Raw genomic sequence first — 21,603 nt, forward strand, 5'->3', positions numbered from 1 at the left:
AAGATTTTCCATCCTACTTCTTCAAAATTTTCTCATCACTGCAGTTGAAAGCGAATATCGATTTGACTCCACTAACGATTAGAAAACTGAATGAACGTTTTTAATTAGGTCAGCTCTTTGGACATAGGTAGCACATCCAAAGTAGCAGCCATCAGCTTGTGCCCCATTCTGTCCAGAATTAAACTAGAAGCGACAATGATTTTGTCACTTCTGGTTTCAGACCCGTCATCAGCCAGGAAAGCATGTAACCAAGCAGATCTCTGCTAGGTTAAATGTTTTGGAGGACAGGGTAGACAAGACATTGGGGTCTTTTAGATTCCAATGCCTCCATAAAGAGTACCGGTTATCTGCCCAATGCTATCACATAGGGGTTAATTGTAATAAAGTTAAATAAAAAAATTATAATAAAATGTAATAAAAAAATAAAACTTACTACGCATTGCACTGCACACCCCCACAACGTGCACATGTGCGTCAACCACAATCGCACCACACATGAGGTATTGCCGCAAATGTCAGAGTGAGACCCATAATTCTAGCTTCAGAGCTCACAGTTATCTCTAAACCGATGAGCTGTAAAGGCTTTAAAAGTGCTGGAGATTTTTGAGTATTATTGTTTTTCACAATATCACGGGTGACAACATTTGGAGACTTGTCATGTTTGGTATCTATTTACTCAACACAACCCCACCTTTCATATTTAGAAATTGGTATTCTATTGTGTTTGTGTGTAATCAAATTACCGTACATTATATTATATTTTTCCTGAAAATATGTGATTGATAAACATTTGAACAAATATCATGCGACATAAAAAAATGCAACCACTATGTTTTAGTCTACAATGCCTCTGCTGTCAGAAACTATATCATGTTATGGTGTTTTTAAGCAATGTTATGGCCAAAAAATGCAGATTTTTACATGTGCTTTAACCCAGGTACACACTAAAGCCTCCTACACACGATCGGATTTTCCGAAGACAAAACCTCGGACTTTTGTCCAAAGGCTTGTGCCTGGATTTTGTCTTGCATACAAACGGCAGGGAATTGTCGGCCAACAAACACGAACGTAGTGACTACATGGTTTTTCAGCTCTTTAGCACCACCCTTTGGGCTCCTTCTGCTAATTTTGTATTAGTAGAAGTTTGGCGAGTGTTGATTCGCGCTTTTCATTTAGCGCTTTTCAGTTCGGTTCTGAATGGCCGTTCGTCAACCAGACATGTTGCGGAATCGGAGGAGATAACGTGTTTATTATTGGCCTTGGAGTTATTGCTTTGAACCAAGTCCAGTCCAGGAACAGGAGGAGGAGGATTTCTTGGACCAAAAATTGGTTGCTTTATTAATCGTGACCAATTATGTCATATGCCTTTGCTGCGGGAGCTCCAGGAGAATAATCCAGATGATTTTCGGAATTATCTCCGGATGACGGACCCCTGCTTTCACCAACTCTTGGCATTGTTGACCCCCTATATTAAGAAGCAGGACACATGCATGAGGCTTTTATTTTATTTTTTGGTTGAATAATAATGATTTGATTTGTTATATTTTCTATATTTTTGGATTCATAGAATGCACTTTTTGGTTAAGTTCTGTTGGCAGATAGCATGTTTAGTTTTATTTGTTTTCATTTTTTAATGCACAATAAAAAAATTGAGCAGAATAATACTTGGCTATGTGTTTTACTTCAAATGACAGTTTGGGAGTAGGCAGTTACATTTACAAAAAATACAATGTAAAATTGACAAGGGACAATAACAATAATTTTCCCCAAAAAACAAAATCATAAAATATTATTCTTGATATCACTAGAAAAAAAAAGCCTTTGAAAATTTGTTTGCAATAACCCCATCAGTATCACCAGCAAAGCAGCTTCGTTATTATCACATTAAAGAAGAAGAGAATGTGCGCTGCATTTCGAGATTTCATAATTTGCCACGTCACGAATGTTAATTCTCCATTAGGAATGCTAGTTTACAAGACTGACCGCTTCTGTTCTGGCTCGTCCTTGCTTCCGAGCATGCGTTTTTGTACTTTGGATTTTTGTCCGAGAGACTTGTGTACACACGCTCGGAAAATCCGACAACAGACATTTGTCCACGGAAATTTTAAAACTTGCCATCCAACATTTGTCTGCGAAAAATCCGACAACAATTGTCCGATGGAGCGTACAGTCTGTCATCACACATTTCCCGTTGGAAAATCCGATCGTGTGTACGCGGCTTAACAGTTTTTTTTCATGCACGAAAAAAAAATGATGTACTAACCATGCGAGGTTAGTATAGCAATCTCCTCTGCTCAGCTGTTGTGTTCTGACAGGGGGACCCCCCCCAGAACAGCGCTCTCTGCCATTGATTGAGAGTGCTTGGTTCTCCAGCATGCACGCCAGACAGAAGCCGACTTCTGTCAGACAGACCGACATACACGTTACACGTGGGCCGAATGTCTGTCTCTCCCGACATTCGGCCCATGTGCATGTCATCATTACCATACAATGTAAGAAGTCCAGTTTCTACACCTTTAACCCTTTGTTAAGACAAACTGTTCAAATCTAGTTACAAGTAATAATGAAGATCTGTCTGCACAGTACATACAGAGTTAATTATAGAAAACACAGGTGCCCAGCCCCCTTGTAAACCTACAGAACTACCTCTCCTTTGCTGTAAGGTGCAGAATAAAGCACCTAAAAAGTGCATGTTGCCATTCAATTTTTTTTATGCCATGTTATGCGTATGAAAACATGTAAATAATATAAAGTGGTGTTATCCCAATTTAGAAATACATTTTAACCACTTGCCGACCAGCCGCCGCAGTTTTACTGCGGCAGAATGGCACGGCTGGGCGAAATGACGTTATGTTACGTCGCTTCGCCCTGTGGCCACTAGGGGCGCACGCGCCCGCTGCTCGCCCCCAGAGCCGATGCGAGTGCCCGGCGGGTGCTATGACCGCCGGGCTCCCGCGATCGCTCATGACAGCGAGAACCAGGATCTGTGTGTGTAAACACACAGATCCACGGTTCTCTGAGGGGAGAAGAGACTGATCGTGTGTTCATACAAAGTATGAACACCGATCTCTCTCTTCCCCTAGCAAGTACCATCCCCCCTACAGTTAGAACACAGAGAGGGAACAAAGTTAATCCCTTGATTGCCCCCTAGCATTAACCCCTTCCCTGCCAGTGACATTTTTACAGTAATCAGTGCATTTTTATAGCACTGATCGCTGTATAATTGTCAATGGTCCCAAAAATGTGGCAAAAGGGTCCGATTTGTCCACCGCAATATCGCAGTCCCGATAAAGAAAAAAAAAAAAAAAAAAAAAAAAAATCACAGATCGCCGACATTGCTAGTAGAAAAAAAAAAATAATCAAAAAAATGCCATAAATCTATCCCCTATTTTGTAGACGCTATAACTTTTGCGCAAATCAATCAATATACGCTTATTGGGATTTTTTCTTACCAAAAATATGTAGAAGAATAAATATCAGCCTAAACTGAGGAAAAAATTTGTTTTTTTGAAAAAAAAAAATGTGGGATATTTATTATAGCAAAAAGTAAAAAATATTGTGTTTTTTTGTCACTGTTCTTTTATTTATAGCGCAAAAAATAAAAAACGCAGAGGTGATCAAATACCACCAAAAAAAAGCTCTATTTGTGGGAAAAAAGGATGCAAATTTCGTTTGGGTGCACGACTGTGCAATTGTCCGTTAACGCGACGCATTGCCAAATTGTAAAAAGTGCTCTGGTCAGGAAGGGGGTAAAATCTTCCGGGGCTGAAGCGGTTAATGCAGACTTATTTGAAAAATTGAATCCACAGACCCAGAACTATTTTGCAGTGGGAATTTCTGACTTTTCTCTGTCATTCTGGACCCGCATACCTGTTTAGGGTTAGTGACTCTTAAAACAAGTGGGTCAGAACAACCAGGCAGTTAGAATTTCAAATCAGTAACAGTAAGCAATGGCCATGTAATGGAGAGATAAGGTGCCTTGTACTTACAAGCCTCGTTGTCTATTCGAGTCAACACATCTTCAATAGATTCCCGATCATCATTTGAGCTCTCTGGATCAGGAAGAGTGTAACCATGAATGCGGCACCAGTGTACAATTTCCTTGGTTTTTAGTGGAGCAATAGTGCTAAATTTTGGCTGCTTTTCAATTATTTCTTGAAGCATTTTTTTCATGGCCACAGCTCTTTGCCACTAAAAAAATAAATTAAAAAAATAACAAAAAATAGTACATTTAACGGAAAACAGACATCAACAGATATTCTGTGTCAGATTACTGCTAGGAAAAAAAAAAAAAAAAAAACAGAAATACAGAGATGACCCACACTATCGTATCTAATATACTTATACTCATCTTCCCTTCACAGTGAGATTGTTCCATTTCCCTTAAAAAAGGAGTGCTGGGTGTTTGAGTAGCCTAAATGTTGTCATGTGGGGGCAGGGAGATGGTCTTTAGTCCTGTATAGATAAGCCGGCATGTGGGCCTTTACCACAATTTTGATTTATAGGGTTTATGTCCCCCTCACACGTAATGTAGACAAAAGTTTACTACAAATAGAAACTGAATGGATATATTCCTTGCAGGCCATAAGATATCCTGGATTAAATCAGGCAATCAGTTACAAGCCCTTTTTATAGATACTGATGTAGGACTGTACCTTGCCTCCGTCCGGTCATAACTCTCCAATACATGTGCAGTTTCCTCATCGAACAAAATGATGGTGTGTGTATATTGTGTATTGTAAGTGTACATTCAATGATCAGTGTATAGGAGTGATTATCATGTTTTGCTTTATTATAGCTATTTCTGTAATCATATGTTCATATTCTTTATATGCAGTTTTTTGTGCGTGGACTTTGCTTGCAAGGCTCTACATGCAGTATTGGTAGGCCTTCCTCTTTCGGATACTTGTGACATTTGCCACTGTTTCTATTTTTTTCTTCGCTGACCTATTGGCTACCGCCGTGCCCTATGCCTGTGGGATGTCCAGACCTGCCTTTTGGACCCCCCGTATGGACACCCGGGCAAGCCACCCCAGATGTGATCATAGGAATCCTGCCGAGCCTCTTTTGGCCCCCCCGGGTGTGCGAACTCAGTGCTCCATATTGCAGGAACTATGCTTTGCAGAGGCACCCGCCCTGCTTCCGGTGTCCCCAGGCCCAAAACAGCCTCGGTCACATCCCGCATAAGGCATACTCTCCACTGCCCCAGCAAGTGAATGTAGTGTTTCGTGTAGGTTTATGGCAGCTCACTTTGTTTTATCTCAGCCGCTTTGTGAAGCTATTAGATATCTATATGCTTAATTATACATTTGGTTTATTGACATTCAGCAAAGCCCATGTAAGTACTTTGCAGCCAGGTTCCCTCTGATTTATATGCCCCTTTGTTTATCTGTTTGCAGCCGGAAAAATTCTTGATTGTTACCATACCATTCAAAGAACAAATAGCCCTCATGCACACAGGCTGTTAAAATAACGTTATGAAAATGCCAGTATCTTTGCAGTGATTTTTTTAAACTTTTTTCAGCGTTTTTGCAATAGCGGTTTTTAGCGTTTTTGAGCGGTTTTCCGCGTTAGCGTTTTTTTTTTTTTTTCAAATTTTTTTTTTTTTTTTTCAATGGATCAAAAACGCTAAAAAACGTTGGTGAATGACGTTTTTGAGCGTTTTTCAGCGTTAGAGCATTTTTACAGCTGAAAAACGTCTCTCAGAACCCACTAGTCCTGGGTTTTTTTTACTGCTTAAAAACGCCTATGCCACTTGCAGCTCAAAAACGCCTAGGTGGGCATGAAGCCATAGACTAACATAGACAGGCCTTTTTAAGCTGCAAAAAAAGCTCAAAAAAGCAGCTGTAAAAACGTCCGTGTGCATGAGGACACAGGCTTCCCATACCACCAGCAGATTTAACTCTAGTATGTACTTAAAGCGGAGTTCCATCCTGAATTTTTTTTTCCAGAATCGGACTCCTCTAAACCTATAAAAAAACATTTGGAAGAATTTTTTTTTTTTTTTTTTATACTTACCAGAATCGCCCTGTTGCTATGTAGTTCTCCTAATCTGCCGTTTCCTGGTCCACGGAGCTCCTCGTCGCTTCCTCCCTCGCCTGTGCTCCTGGGAAATGATGTGTCATCATTTCCCAGGAGTCTGTGGGCAGTACTGGGATGTTGCCATAACAACGGGGCAGGACCTTCCTCTGTCGCAACCCGTTGTTATGGCAACTTACAAACAGTCGGCGCTATGGCCGGTGAATCGCACATGCGCGAGATCAAGAGGTGCATGCTGGTTACCCAGCATGCACCCTTCCAAAGCTAATACAGGAAGAGATATTGATTGGGCTTCACATGCCCACAATCATGATGGCAACGGCCACAAAAGGAGGGACAAACTTGTGAGTATTGCATTTATATTTTAGCAACATCCACTATTAACCTGGTATAATCGTTTTTTTATGCATAATGCATTATGCTCGGATCAATTAAAAATAAAAATAAAAAAAGTGTCCGGAACTCCGCTTTAATACTATGACCAGCCTTTGCTGTTTTTGCCTGTTTAAAGAAAATATCTGGTTTATGTATATATTTTTTTTGCATTTTGACCCTATACCCCCCTCTATGGGAGGTCCAGCCTTGGTCATGATACCCCTAGCAGTGGGTTTGGATGGTGCCAGTGGACAGACTTTACTTCCCACATTCACAGATTTTATGGTTCTTTGACTCATTCATTTTGGAGGTTGGGTATCGGGTACTTGTATGGAAGGTACAGCCATGTTTAAGCAGTGTCCATTTATTGTTAATCTTTTGATTTATGCATCATTCGATGTCTCAGTGTGATTTATTTGTTTTATTGGAAGTAGGGTTGCACCGATACCGATACTAGTATTGGTGTCGATACCGAGCATTGCAAATGCTCCGATGCCTAGTCCGACACCTGGGCAGTCAAGGGATGATCAATGCGGCGGTGGGGGCCGTAGATTTAATTGAAATCTATACAGGGAGATTGCTGGTAACGATCCCCACGGCTGCACCGATCATCCCTAGCTGTCCCCTGTGTCCTCCTCTGTGTTCCTAAGGTCCTCCTCCGCTCCGCTTGAAGCGCCCCCACCCCTTCCTCGCACCACACATGAGGTATCCCGTGAACGTTAGAGTAATAGCAATGATTCTATCACTAGACTTCCTCTGTAACTCTAAACAGGTAACCTGTAAAAAAAAAAAAATTTAAAGCGTCACCTATGGAGATTTTTAAGTATCATTGTTTGTCGCCATTCCACGAACGTGAGAATATCTTAAAGGGTGACATCTTAGGTGTCTATTTACTCTGCGTAACGTCATCTTTCACAAAAAAATTGGGGTATATATTGTGTTTTGTTTTTTTCATTTATTAAAGCGTATTTTCTCAAAAAAGAATTGCATTTGAAAAACCACTGCGCAAATACAGTGACATAAAAAATTGCAACAATCGCCATTTTATTCCTTACGGTCTCTCTCTCTCTCTTAGATAGAGATAGATAGCTAGCTAGCTAGCTAGCTATATATATATATATATATATATATATATATATATATTATAAGTAATTTTCTAGCAAACAATATGGATTTAAAAAAAAGTGCCAGAAAAGACCTGGTAAGGCAGGAAGCAAAAAAGAGGATGTTGCACAGCACAGTGAAGACAAGTATACACCTACTGCCCTCCTACTGACCCCCTATGAGGTACACTGTGTGCTGTGGATCAAGTGCATAACAAAGGTTAAGGCCCCTTTCACACGTGCGGACCGTATGTCCGTATTTCATCCATCCGTTTTTGGATGAAATACGGACATACATGCATCCCTATGGGATAGCGGGTGTCAGCGGATGTACATCCGCTGACACCCGATGTTGTCCGCCTCCGCTCTCGTCCGATTCTGCGGACGGAAGAAAATCCTATTTTTCTATCCGTCTGCAGAGCGGATCGGAGGAACACGGACAGACGGTCTGTGCTCATCTGATCCCCCATAGGGGAGAGCGGAGATCTGACAGGGCGGTCCCTGCACAGTGTGCGGGTCCCGCCCTGTCATCTGCCTGCTCAGCTGGGGAAAGCGGAGCGATCCCCGCTGAGCAGCGGATAAACACGGGGCGGATCAACACGGATCCGTCCCGTGTGAAAGGGGCCTTAAGGAAACGGAGTACACTTTCTGAATTTAGTACAGCTGTGATGTTTGCTAGAGCACATTTGTAGCTCGCTGACTGTTTTCTTTTACAAGCAGGAGCAGCAGAGGGAATTTACTTCTTGTGGAGAAGATGCTGTATTGCTGAAAAGAGTGCAGAGCATGTAAACACAACACTTACCCAGCAACTGATGTCAGCTACAAACTGGTGAAGATTATAACCAGAGCTCTTAATCATAAAAATTACAATGTTACAATAATGCTACAACTTAAAATTTGTATTTCTAAAATATTTATACACATTTCCAGAGAACTCCCAGTTTAATTCTTCCAAAAATTACCTCAGATGCTCTTCTTTTTCCAATATTCCAGCTGTAATACTGCTCCACTGAGCTTGCGCAAAATAAATTACTGCCATCCTCATCTGTGGGAAAAAAGCAAACATGTTTTTCATACCTTAATCGCCTCAATACCAGTATTACACTCCCCTTCCTTCCCAGGCCATTTTTCAGGTGGACTGACAATTTCTCAGGCCTGCAACACTGGACCCAAATGAATGTGACTTTTTTTTTTTTTGAGACAGCTTTCTTTTGTTGATGTTTAATGAGTTTTTTCAACTATATAAAAGGGAAATACCTCTATTGATATACAGAAACCCAAAAAAGTCCCTGTCAATCAATATAAGTGGCGCGAATATCAGTGATGACACCAACTGGTGTTCAAAATATTGAACCCTATGTGCTATGATGTTCTAGTGGTATTGCGTGATAATTAAATCAGTGTACCATACACAGAACAATCTATACCAAACATTATATCAAAAGTGGAAACATATTACGTGATAATTGTATATACCATACACAGAACAATCTATACAATAAATGTATATTATAAGTGAAAATATATAAAAAGAACTATAAATGTTTCATCCATGAAGAGTCCATAGAGAGAACACCGTGAAAAAAAGTGTGCGATTTTCTGAAAATGTCCACCAGTTCACTCAGTGCCAGTGATTCCTCTCCCTTTGAAATCAACACTCACCGACTCAATATGCCTCACACTCTCGTGTTTTGGCAATCAAGCATAATCATCTAGATGGTCAGATGAAGGTGACAGCTCCAAGTTCCATCCATTCCAGTATCATCTCATTCCATATAAAAATAAAGATGCACAAATAGTGTGATACCATAAAACATAAAATTTATTCAACTTGTGAAAAACTTCAATCATTGCACTCAAATAAAAACCTCTTGTAAAAAGCCAAAGCCACACTGCAATTCAATCCTCCTCTGTGAAACGCCCAGCACCACTGTGAATGAAGGTCGCGGCGGACCCAAGGTAAGCGATAACAGGCTCTCACCCCCGCTCACTGCAGCTCCTCAAATCGAGCACGAATCTCCCGCTGATACATGGAGATGAGAAGCAGCGTCCCGTCCATCACTATCTGCTACTGATTGATGCCGTACAGCCATGCCCCGACATGTTTCGTCATACCTGACTTAATCATGGGATTCTGTATATCAATAGAGGTTTTTCAGTTTTTATATTTAAGGTGGCTGCTTTGGACAAACTTTACAGATTCACTTATATTTTATAATCACACTAACTTCTTTCACAGGGGTATAACATCTTTTTTTTGGCTTTGAGCGCAGTGGGGGGGACTCAAGGAGGGCGCAGTTTTTTGAGTTTCATTTTTTTTACATAAAAGGGAAATAAACTACAAAAAAAGTTTCCCTTACTTTCTGTTATAAAACATACCATAAAAATGCCAGATTTACCAAAGCCATATAATAAATGGTCAAACCTAAACACTTTCAGTTTGTATCCAATCAGGCAGGCCCTTGCACTACATGGTTAAAGGTAAATCTAAAGGAAATTGAATAAGAAAATTATATAATGTATGGCCAGCTTAAGTGGGACAGTTTTAGAGTAGTACTATAGTCTAAAAGTTTTTTTACCTTAATGTATTCTATACATTAAGGTAAAAAATGCCCCACTACCTATCCAACCACTTCATCCATAAAAACTGACCTGGCACCATGTCACCACTGCCGCATCAGTGTTGCTCCCCTCTCTTCCTGGTTTTAATGGAGAAACCGAGGACAGTGGAGCCATAGGCTTCTGCTTTCAATCAAACTCCTGTGAGGAGGGAGTTTTCTAGTTAGGTGTGTGTCTATGGATACACAGGCACACACAGCTCAGCTTAGGACTTGATGGGAGTGCACATGCACAGGTGCCTCCTTACCCTGTTACAGGAGGTACCTGAATTAAAGGGAGAAGCATACAGCTCCAGCATGGACTGCTAGAAAAGGGTGAAAAGGGAGATTTCTACACAAGTAGGGGTTACCACTTTTTTATTTGAATGTAACGTTAATGTCCTTAACAGCTAGGCATTTAATAGCAATAGCAGTCCCCATATTTCTTTCGAGCCGGGTTTACATAATTTATAAAATTTTTATTTATTATTCTTATATAGCGCTGTCAATTTTCACTTTATATATTTACATATTTATTATATACCCACATCAGTCCTTGTCCAAGGAACTTACAGTCTAAGGTCCCTAACTCACATTCATACCCATACCAGGGCCAATTTATACAGGAGCCAATTGACCTATCAGCATGTCTTTGGAGTGTGGGAGAAACCAGAGTACCCGGAAGAAACATTACGGAAAAGAACAAGTCCAGTTGAATATTAGTACCATAAACTATACCGTGACATGGATAAATAAAAACTTTCATAGACATGAAAGCCAATTGTAAACCACCATAACTTTTTTTGCAACTAAAAACAGTCATGTAAGGCTTCATGTACACAGGACGTTTTTACAACCTCTCCTGAACGATTTAACTTGACAGATAGTAACCCACGTTTAAAATGTCCGTTCTGCCGCGTTTACATGCCGCGTTTGCGTTTAGAAGGATTTGAAAATAGCCAAAAATGAAAATGCCTGTAAACGAAACGTGGCGTTTAGAAGCGGTAGGCGCTTGAAATGCCTCTAAACTCAGCTTCTGAACCCATGCCTCTAAAGTCAACTGCTTAGAAAGGACTTTAAACTAACTATATATATATATATATATATATATATATATATATATATATATATATACACACACATACATATACATACATATACATACACATACACAAACACACACACATACCAACATGGGGTGCAGCTATATTTGCTCATTATTTACTTGCCAACCAGCGAGGTACACGTACATAGCTGGAATTCACGTGGTTATACCGGGATGATGCCTGCAGCTGCAGACATCCCGCTATCTTTTTTAGAGCCGGCGGTCAGCTCTCTTGCAAAAGCAATCCTAGCAGCTAACTAGCCGCTGTATTGGTTTTACAAGCAATGTTCCCCAGCAATACCCCCCGCAGCTTGCTCTGGGTCTCCCGTCCCACCAGGAGACCTGGGCGACCAGCCAGTGTGTCTGCCGGCTGGTCGGACACCCGAACAAAGCTGGGAAAAGCTTTGATCGGCTCTCCGCTATGGTAACCCGAAAGTGACTCCCGGATGTTAACAGCGTGATTTTTTTAAAAATCAAAAGCATTCAAGAACACCAATCATGCTGTGATCAGATGCTTTTAAAGGCAGAGGAGGGATTTGGGGTCTTCATAAAGAGTACCTGTCACAGGTATGAAAAGTCCTATTGAAAGCCTATTGCTTTCAATAGGACTTTTACATTCCTTGTGACAGCAATAAGAGTAAAAAAAATTAATTGAAAGCAACAGTGTAAAAAAATAAATAAAATTAAGGAATAAAAAAAATATATATATACAGTATCTCACAAAAGAGTACACCCACCCCTCACATTTTTGTAAATATTTTATTATTTCTTTTCATGTGACAACACTGAAGAAAGGACACTTTGCTATGTAAAGTAGTGAGTGTACGGCTTGTATAACAGTGTAAATTTACTGTCCCCTCAAAATAACTCAACACACAGCTATTAATGTCTAAACCGCTGGCAACCAAAGTGAGTACACCCCTAAGTGAAAATGTCCAAATTGTGTGTTAAATTTGGTGTTAACGCTCTCACTCTCTCATACTGGTCACTGGAAGTTCAACTTGGCACCACATGGCAAGGAACTCTGAGGATCTGAAAAAAAGAACTGTTGCTCTACATAAAAGGATGGCCTAGGCCTAGGCAACCTTGGTCCTCCAGCTATGGTGAAACTACAAGTTCCATAACCATTGCAAGACCCTGACCATCATAGGCATGACTCCTAGAGGCAGAGGCATGATGGGATTTGTAGTTTCACCACAGCTGGAGTGCCAAGGTTGCCTAGGCTAGAAGAAGATTGTCAAAACCCTGAAACTGAGCTACAGCACAGTGGCCAAGACCATACAGCGGTTTAACAGGACAGGATCCACTCAGAACAGGCTTCGCCATGGTCGACCAAAGAAGATGAGTGTCATATCCAGAGGTTGTCTTTGGGAAATAGACGTATGAGTGCTGCCAGCATTGGTGCAGGGGTTGAAGGGTCAGCCTGTCAATGCTCAGACCATACGCCGCACACTACATCAAATTGGTCTGCATAGCTGTCGTCCCTGAAGGAATCCTCTTCTAAAGATGATGTACAAGAAAGTCCGCAAACAGTTTGCTGAAGACAAGCAGACTAAGGACATGGATTACTGGAACCATGTCCTGTGGTCTGAGGAGACCAAGATACAGTGCCTTGAAAAAGTATTCATACGTGTTACAACCAAAAACATAAATGTATTTTATTGGGATTTTATGTGATAGACCAACACAAAGTGGCATATAGTTACATAGTAGGTGAGGTTGAAAAAAGACACAAGTCCATCAAGTCCAACCTATGTGTGTGATTATATGTCAGTATTACATTGTATATCCCTGTATGTTGCGGTTGTTCAGGTGCTTATCTAATAGTTTTTTGAAACTATCGATGCCCCCGCTGAAACCACCACCCATGGAAGGGAATTCCACATCCTTGCCGCTCTTACAGTAAAGAACCCTCTAAGCAGTTTAAGGTTAAACCTCTTTTCTACTAATTTTAATGAGTGGCCACGCATCTTATTAAACTCCCTTCCGCAAAAAAGTTTTATATCTATTGTGGGGTCACCAGTATGGTATTTGTAAATTGAAATCATATCCCCTCTCAAGCATCTCTTCTCCAGAGAGAATACGTTCAGTGCTCGTAACCTTTCTTCATAATGAATATCTTCCAGACCCTTTATTAGCCTAGTTGCCCTTCTTTGTATTCGCTCCATTTCTCGTACATCCTTCCTGAGGACTGGTGCCCATAACTGGACAGCATACTCCAGGTGAGGCCGGACCAAAGTCTTGTAGAGTGGGAGAATTATTGCTTTATCCCTGAAGGTAATCCCCTTTTTATTGCATGCCAATACTCTGTTTGCTTTGTTAGCAGCAGCTGTGCATTGCATGCCATTGCTGAGCCTATCATCTACTAGGACCCCCAGGTCCTTTTCCATCCTAGATTCCCCCACAGGTTCTCCCCCCAGTGTATAGATTGCATTCATATTTTTGCCAACCAAATACGTTATTTTACATTTTTCTACATTAAACCTCATTTGACATGTAGTTGTCCACCCCATTAATTTGTTCAGATCTTCTTGCAAGGTTTCCACATCTTGCGGAGAAGTTATTGCCCTGCTTAGCTTAGTGTCGTCTGCAAATACAGGGATTGAACGGTTTACCCGACCCTCCAGGTCGTTTAGGAACAAAATTAAACATGATTGGTCCCAGCACAGAACCCTGGGGGACCCCACTTCCCACCCCTGACCATTCTGAGTATGCCCCATTTATCACCACCCTCTGAACTCGCCTTTGTAGCCAGTTTTCAATCCATGTACTCACCCTATGGTCCATGCCAACGGACCTTACTTTGTACAGTAAACTTTTATGGGGAACTGTGTCAAATGCTTTTGCAAAATTAAGATACACCATGTCTACGGGCCTTTCTTTATCTAGATGGCAGCTCACCTCCTCATAGAAGGTTAATAGATTGATTTGGCAAGAACGATTCTTCATGAATCCATGCCGATTACTGCTAACGATACAGTTTTTCTTACGAAAATCTTGTATATAGTCCCTTATCCCCTCCAAGAGCTTGCATACTATTGATGTTAGCCTAACAGGTCTATAATTCCCAGGGATGTATTTTGGCCCTTTTTTAATCATTGGTGCTACATTGGCTTTTCTCCAATCAGCTGGTACCATTCCAATCAGTAGACTGTCAGTAAAAATTAGGAACAATGGTCTGGCAATTAATTGACTGAGTTCCCTTTGTACCCACGGGTACAAGCCATCTGGGCCCGATGATTTATTAATGTTAAGTTTCCCAAGTCTATTTCTAATTCCGTCCTCTGTTAGCCATGAGGGCTCTTCTTCTGATGTGTCATGAGGACAAACACTGCAGTTTTGGTTACTGAAGCCCCCCCGATTCCTTCGTGAAGACTGAGGAGAAGAATGAATTCCATACCTTCGCCATCTCCCCATCCTTTGTAACCAGATGTCCTTCCTCTATCTTTATGGGGCCAATATGGTCTGTCCTCCCTTTGTACTGTTTATATACTTAAAGAATTTCTTGGGATTTTTTTTGCTCTCCTTCGCTATATGTCTTTTGTGTACTTTCTTAGCCGCCCTAATTGCACCCTTACATATCTTGTTGCATTCTTTGTAAAGTCTGAATGCTGATGATGATCCCTTAGCCTTGTATTTTTTGAAGGCCTTCTCCTTTGCTTTTATATGCATTTTTACATTGGAGTTAAGCCATTCAGGACTTTTGTTCGTTCTTTTAAAAATGTATTTCCCAATGGGATGCACTGGCTTAAGCCCTTATTTAATATGCTCTTAAAGCAAACCCATCTCTCCACCGTGTTCTTTGTTTCTAAGATTTTATTCCTATTTATATCTTCTAGCAAGGTTCGTATTTTAGGGAAGTTATCTCTTTTGAAATTCAGTGTCTTTGTGTTCCCCTTGTGTTTCCCATTTGTGTGATTTATACTGAAGCCAATTGACCTGTGATCTCTGTTTCCTAAATAGCCCCGTGTTTCCACATCCGTGATCAGGTCTGTATTGTTGGTAATCGGTAGATCGAGTAACGCCTTGTTTCTAGTTGGTGCGTCTGACTCATGAAATTGTGAATTGTGAAGTGGAAGGAAAATAATAAATGGTTTTCAACAAATAAATATGTGAAAAGTGTGGCGTGCATTTGTATTCAGTCCCCCTTTACTCCGATACCCCTAGCTAAAATCGAGTGGAACCAATTGCCTTCAGAAGTCACCTAAGTTGTAAATAGAGTCCACCTATGTGTAATTTAATCTCAGTATAAACACATCTGTTCTGTGAAGCCTTCAGAGGTTTGTTAGAGAACCTTAGTGAACAAACAGCATCATGAAGGCCAAGAAGGCCAGACAGGTCAGGGATAAAGTTGTGCAGAAGTTTAAAGCAGGGTCAGGTTATAAAAAAAATATAAAAAAATATCCCAAGTTTTGAACATCTCACGGAGCACTGTTCAATCCGTCATCCGAAAATGGAAAGAGTATGGCACAACTGCAAACCTACTAAGACATGGCTGTCCACATAAAATGATAGGCCAGGCAAGGAGAGCATTAATTAGAGATTCACAGCTCAGGTGGGAGAAATATTAGGACAACTATTAGTCGTGCACTCCACAAATCTGGCCTTTATGCAAGAGTGGCAAGAAAGCCATTGTTGAAAGAAAGCCATAAGAAGTCCCATTTGCAGTTTGCGAGAAGCCATGTGGGGGACACAGCAAACATGTGGAAGAAAGTGCTCTGGTCAGATGAGACCAAAATTTAACTTTTTGGCCTAAAAAGCAAAAACGCTATAAGTGGCGGAAAGCTAACACTGCACATCAACCTGAACACACCATCCCCACCATGAAAGATGGTGGTGGCAGCATCAAGTTGTAGGGATTCTTTTCTTCAGTAGGGATAGGGAAGCTGGTCAGAGTTGATGGGAAGATGGATGGAGCCAAATACAGGGCGATCTTAGAAGAAAACCTCTTAGAGTCTGCAAAAGACTGGGGCAGAAGTTCACCTTCCAGGGGGACAACAACCCTAACTATACAACCAGAGCTACAATGGAATGGCTTAGATCAAAGCATATTCATGTGTTAGAAGTTAAGTCAAAGTTCAGACTTAAATCCAATTGAAAATCTGTGGCAAGACTTAAAAATTGCTGTTCATAGACACTCTCCATCGATTCTGACAGAGCTTGAGCTATGTTGCAAAGAATGGGCAAAAATGTCACTCTCTATATGTGCAAAGCTGGTAGAGACATACCCAAAAAGACTTGCAGCTGTAATTGCAGTAAAAGGTGGTTCTACAAAGTATTGACTCAGGGGGGCTGAATACAAAATGCACGACACACTATTCACAGATTTATTTGTAAAAAAAATTTGAAAACCATTTATAATTTTCCTTCCACTTCACAATTATGTGCACTTTGTGTTGTCTATCAAAAAAAAATCCCAATAAAATACAATTACGTTTTTGGTTGTACCATGACAAAATGTGGAAACTTTCAAGGGGTATGAATACTTTTTCAAGGCAATGTAAACTTATTTGGTTCAGATGGCGTCAATTGTGTGTGGCGGCAACCAGGTGAAGAGTACAATGTGTGTCTTGCCTACAGTCAAGCATGGTGGTGGGAGTGTCATGGTCTGGGGCTGCATGAGGGTTGCTGGCTCTGAGAAGCTACAGTTAACTGAGGGAACCATGAATGCCAACGTGTACTGTGACATACTGAAGCAGAGCATGATCCCCTCCCTTCGGAGATTGGGCCGCAGGGCAGTATTCCAACATGATAACGACCCCAAACACACCTCCAAGATGACCACTGCCTTGTTAAAGAAGCTGAGGGTAAAGGTGATGGATTGGTCAAGCATGTCTCCAGACCTAAACCCTATTGAGCATCTGTGGGGCACCCTCAAAACGGAAGGTGGAGGAGCGCAAGGTATGCAATATCCACCAGCTTCGTGATGTCGTCATGGAGGAGTGGAAGAGGACTCCACTGGCAACCTGTGAAGCTCTGGTGAACTCCATGCCCAAGAGGGTTAAGGCAGTGCTGGAAAATAATGCTGTCCACACAAAATATTGACACTTTGGGCCCAATTTGGACATTTTCACTTAGGGGTGTACTCTTTTTGTTGCCAGCGGTTTAGACATTAATGGCTGTGTGCTGAGTTATTTTGGGGGGACAGCAAACTTACACTGTTATACAAGCTGTACACTCACTACTTTACATTGTAGCAAAGTGTAATTTCTTCAGTGTTGTCACATGAAATGATATAATAAAATATTTACAAAAATGTGAGGGGTGTACTCACTTTTGTGAGATACTGTATATTTAAAGGCGAATGCGCTTGTTGATCCTGCACGCATGCAAACAGCGATCGTCCCACACATGTGAGGTATCACCGTGAATATCAGATCATGGTGCCGTAATTCTAGCACTAGACCTCCTGTATAAATCTAAAGTGGTAACCTGTAAAGGCTTTTAAAAGTGAAGCCTATGGATAGAAAAATGTACGTAGTTTGTCGTCATTGCACGGGCGTGCGTAATTTTAAAGCGTGACATGTTTGGGATCTTTTTACTCTGCGTAACTTCATCTTTTATATTTTACAAAAAATGGGTTATGTGTTGTGTTTTTTTTGCATTAAGACTAAAAAAAGTGTATTTTTTTCCCAAAGAAAAAAAATTGCATTTAAAAATCCATTGTGCAAATACTGTACGACATAAAAAACAAATTGCAAAACCCACCAATTTATTCTCTAGAGCCTCTGCTTTAAAAATATATATAATGTTTGGGAGTTCTAAGTAATTTTCTAGCAAAAAATACTGATTGTTACATGTAAATAAAAAGTGCCAGAAAAAGTCTGTGGTTAACCCCTTGAAGCCGGCACCACCCGACCCTTTAGGATGCCGGGAGCGGGGTTTATGATGAGCACGCAGGGCGTGTCCTCTCGGCACAACTGTATTTGCACTAATGAACGCAAATATGTGGCCACGCAGTGCCAATGCCCACCCGCTGAGAGGCCGGCACCAAGATGTTAAGGCTTCATGTACACATAGCCTATTATGAATGCTGGAAAACGGAAAAAATCGCGTCACGATTTTACTGCAATTTTGCCGCCAGCGGTCAAAACGTTCCTATCCTGAACGCGATTCTTCTGCATTCAGGAGAGGGAGGTCAAACCTCCCCTAACCGCAGTAGCGCCTAAGTCGATCCTTAAAGTGGATGTAAACCCAAATTTTTTTTTTTTTTGATATCATACTGTAGAGTATAAAATTTCCTATCATTTGAGCCCAGTCTTGCCACACAGAGTTAATCCATCTCTGAGCAATCCTCTTTTATTGTTCAGTGAGAAAAATATTGACAAACTGAGAAAAACTTTGTCAAATACTCCCCCTTGTTGTGAGTGACAGCCTAAGACACATGCAGTATTTTTTAATTCCCTCCCCCACTCCTTTCTTCAGCAGCTTTGCAAGGATTGGCTGTTCCACACCTCAGCATGATTTGGCATGCTGAAGTTATGTAATTACTTTCCTGTCTTTTCACTGGATGTTAGAGATCATAGCAGAAGTTCAGTGGAAGAAATACACAGGAGAAAATGCATATTGACAAGGAATGTAGAGGTGGGCGGGCGGAGTCTACTGACATCACGATCCACCGAGTCTAGACAACAGACCCACCCACAGAATATGCAGTTTTTCGGGTCTCATAACAGACAGAAGGGAGACATTTGACAGGTAAAGATACATGCAGGAGGCATGTATATCCTTATAGATAACCCCTATGGCAGTAGTTTAGAAAGGATGACATTGGGTTTACATCCACTTTAAAGCCTGTGTGTCCACACATAGGCTTTTATGAAGTTGAATTTAGGAGCTTTGGCAAAAAAAACCGCCAAAAGATTCTAAACTCCATTTAGCTGTAGTGTACATAAAGCCTAAAGATGCTGGTTCTGTTTCCAGCTTGGCAGTGTTACAAAATGGGCATGCTTTAATGCTCCTTCCCATAATGTAAAGCTGGCCATACACGGTTCAAATTTCATCTGATTCCTGCTGAATGCACCTAAATTTGAGCTGTGAGTGGTTCTGTTGGAACCACTTGACTCAACAAATTTTGAGAGAAAAAATCTGAATATAATAACCAGCAATAGAGCTGCACGATTCTGGCCAAAATGAAATTTTTTTGCTTAGCATAAAAGGATCACGATTCTCGCGTAAAATCTTTCACATTATACAAAAAAATTGGGCTAACTTTACTGGTTAGGTTTTTTTTTTTTTTTTAATTCATTAAAGTGTAATTTTTTCCCCAAAAAATAGCATTTGAATGATACAATGTGACATAAAATATTGCAACCACCATACCATATAATGTTTGGGGGTTCTAAGTAATTTTCTAGCAAAAAAAATTATTTTAACTTGAAACCAACAAATGTCAGAAAAAGGTTTAGTGTTTAAGTGGTTAAACTTCCCTAATTTTCACACCAAAGTGTGTTCCTTTGATCTAAAGGACAACTTGTTACAATGTTTATACTTAAGTTTCACTGCTAAAGAGTGTTGTGATTCTTGGCAGACTGCCCGTTTTTCTTTCCTTTCTTTTGATGGCTGTCGGCTTTAGCAGAGCAGAGAGAATTATCTACAAGAATCGCCAAATACTTTTTTTTAAGATCGCAACGGGGGAAAAAAATCGTGATAACGATTCTGAACGACTAATCGTGTAGCTCTAACCAGCAGTGCAGATTCCTCCATCCATGCTAAACAGTGTGGATAAAAGAATCTTTGCAAGTATGGATAGCTTGAGCCGATATGTCCACAGCTGTTAAGAAGAAAGGCAGAGTGATTACAAATGTATTGTTTGCCCCAACTGGTGTTTTTTTTTTTCCTACAAATCATCATATGTAACACCATAACACAACTATGGAAAAACAAGTACAAATATGCAAGGCACACCAAAACTGCTTTAAAGTGGATGTAAACGCTCACATATATCCAGTGAGATGAACATCCTCAGATGATACAGAGATGAAACAAATCTCCCTACATAAGTTTTACATGTATATCTGCTGTCTTCAGCTTTATATAACCTTTAGAAAGTGCACATGGTGTTACAGATTTTCTCTTCCTGTTGAGCATTGGAAGTAGATTATTGGCATACAACCAAGACAGCTGATTGGAGGAAAGTCACACCCCCCCACTCCACATTGGCAAAGGAAGGAAGGTAGAGCTCTGCTGTGAGAAGGTAAGCTGTCCGCTAATCCATTTATAACATCCTCCCAGGACAAATTTCAGGCTGCTTTTATCTCCTGTGTTGGAGAACTTGTCAGAAGTTATCAGGCTGATAACAGAGCTACAGAGCAGGAGAAAGACAAGACTCAGTGCTTTGGAGAGAGATAAGAAAACACTACAGATAGATGTGCCCAGCTCAAATTTCATGAATCAGGTTTACATCCACTTTAAAGGAAAACATTGCAATAATAACTAACTCTAAATACTCTTATGTGCTCACTAAAAATACACTAATTTTCCTTTGGCTGTCTCACTGCATATCTAACCTATGTACAAGGCTCTTGGTAGCAACTTTCTGTGCTATCTGCACATATGTATAAGCCATTCTTTTAATTACCTATATCATTACTATTAGTAGTTTTTATCTTGTTGTTCAATAAAATGTATCCTTTTTTACATATGCGTCTCTGCAGTATTGTTGTCTAATGTGCCTTTAAAGTCCCCTTCCATTGATTGAAGGTTATTCCCTTTGTTCGGTCTATACTGGAATGTTGGCACCCTCACAGCTCTCTACCATTTATACTACAAATTTTCCTTCATGTAATAAAACAATTCCAGTGATATGTAGACTGGAACACAATGGGTCTTTTTACTAAAGCTGGAGAGTGCAAAACCAGGCTCACGTCTGCATAGAAACCAATCAGCTTCCAGGTTCTACTGCCAAAGCTTAATTGAACAAGCTGAAGTTAGACGCTGATTGGTTTCTATGCAGAAGTGAGCCTGCTTTTGCACTCTCCAGCTTTAGTAAATAAACCCAAATGGTTTATGTCCAGGGTCAGGCAGATAACAGATAAATAAACAAAGCAGGATTTAGAATACACATTAGTATACTGCATTCTGACTTATATTTCTTACCTCTTTCACCTATAAGAGGGATCTTTTTCACGGTTGCAGTTAATAACTGCTTGAAGTTCTGCAGATGTTCTGTCCTGCAATTATCAACATCATCATACAACACTGTCAAAGTCATGTATACCACAGAAATGAATGCAATTTAAAAGTCTACACTGTTACATATATACTACCAAGAAAAACATACCCTTTCCTGTATTTTTCAGACATTTTTAATTTGAAAACATAGAAATGGAAATATGAAGAAATACAAATGTAACATCACCTGTTCCCGTAAAACAAACATTAA

The 21,603-nt window shown here is 40.5% G+C and overlaps 1 protein-coding gene across 4 annotated transcripts in view; it reads right to left on the reverse strand.

The window, feature by feature from the left end:
* YEATS2 (YEATS domain containing 2) overlaps nt 1–21,603 on the reverse strand; it is a 114,322-nt gene that overhangs the window by 16,780 nt on the left and 75,939 nt on the right. For all 4 annotated transcript variants that reach the window (XM_073625817.1, XM_073625816.1, XM_073625818.1 and 1 more), the window contains exons 22-24: nt 21,318–21,391; nt 8,480–8,562; nt 3,990–4,191 (exon numbers count right to left, since the gene is read on the reverse strand). In XM_073625817.1, coding sequence (XP_073481918.1) covers nt 3,990–4,191; nt 8,480–8,562; nt 21,318–21,391 — 359 coding nt within the window. The remainder of the gene's footprint in view (nt 1–3,989; nt 4,192–8,479; nt 8,563–21,317; nt 21,392–21,603) is intronic.

Source organism: Aquarana catesbeiana, linkage group LG04 (assembly GCF_042186555.1).
Source record: "Aquarana catesbeiana isolate 2022-GZ linkage group LG04, ASM4218655v1, whole genome shotgun sequence".
NCBI classification, from domain to species: domain Eukaryota; kingdom Metazoa; phylum Chordata; class Amphibia; order Anura; family Ranidae; genus Aquarana; species Aquarana catesbeiana.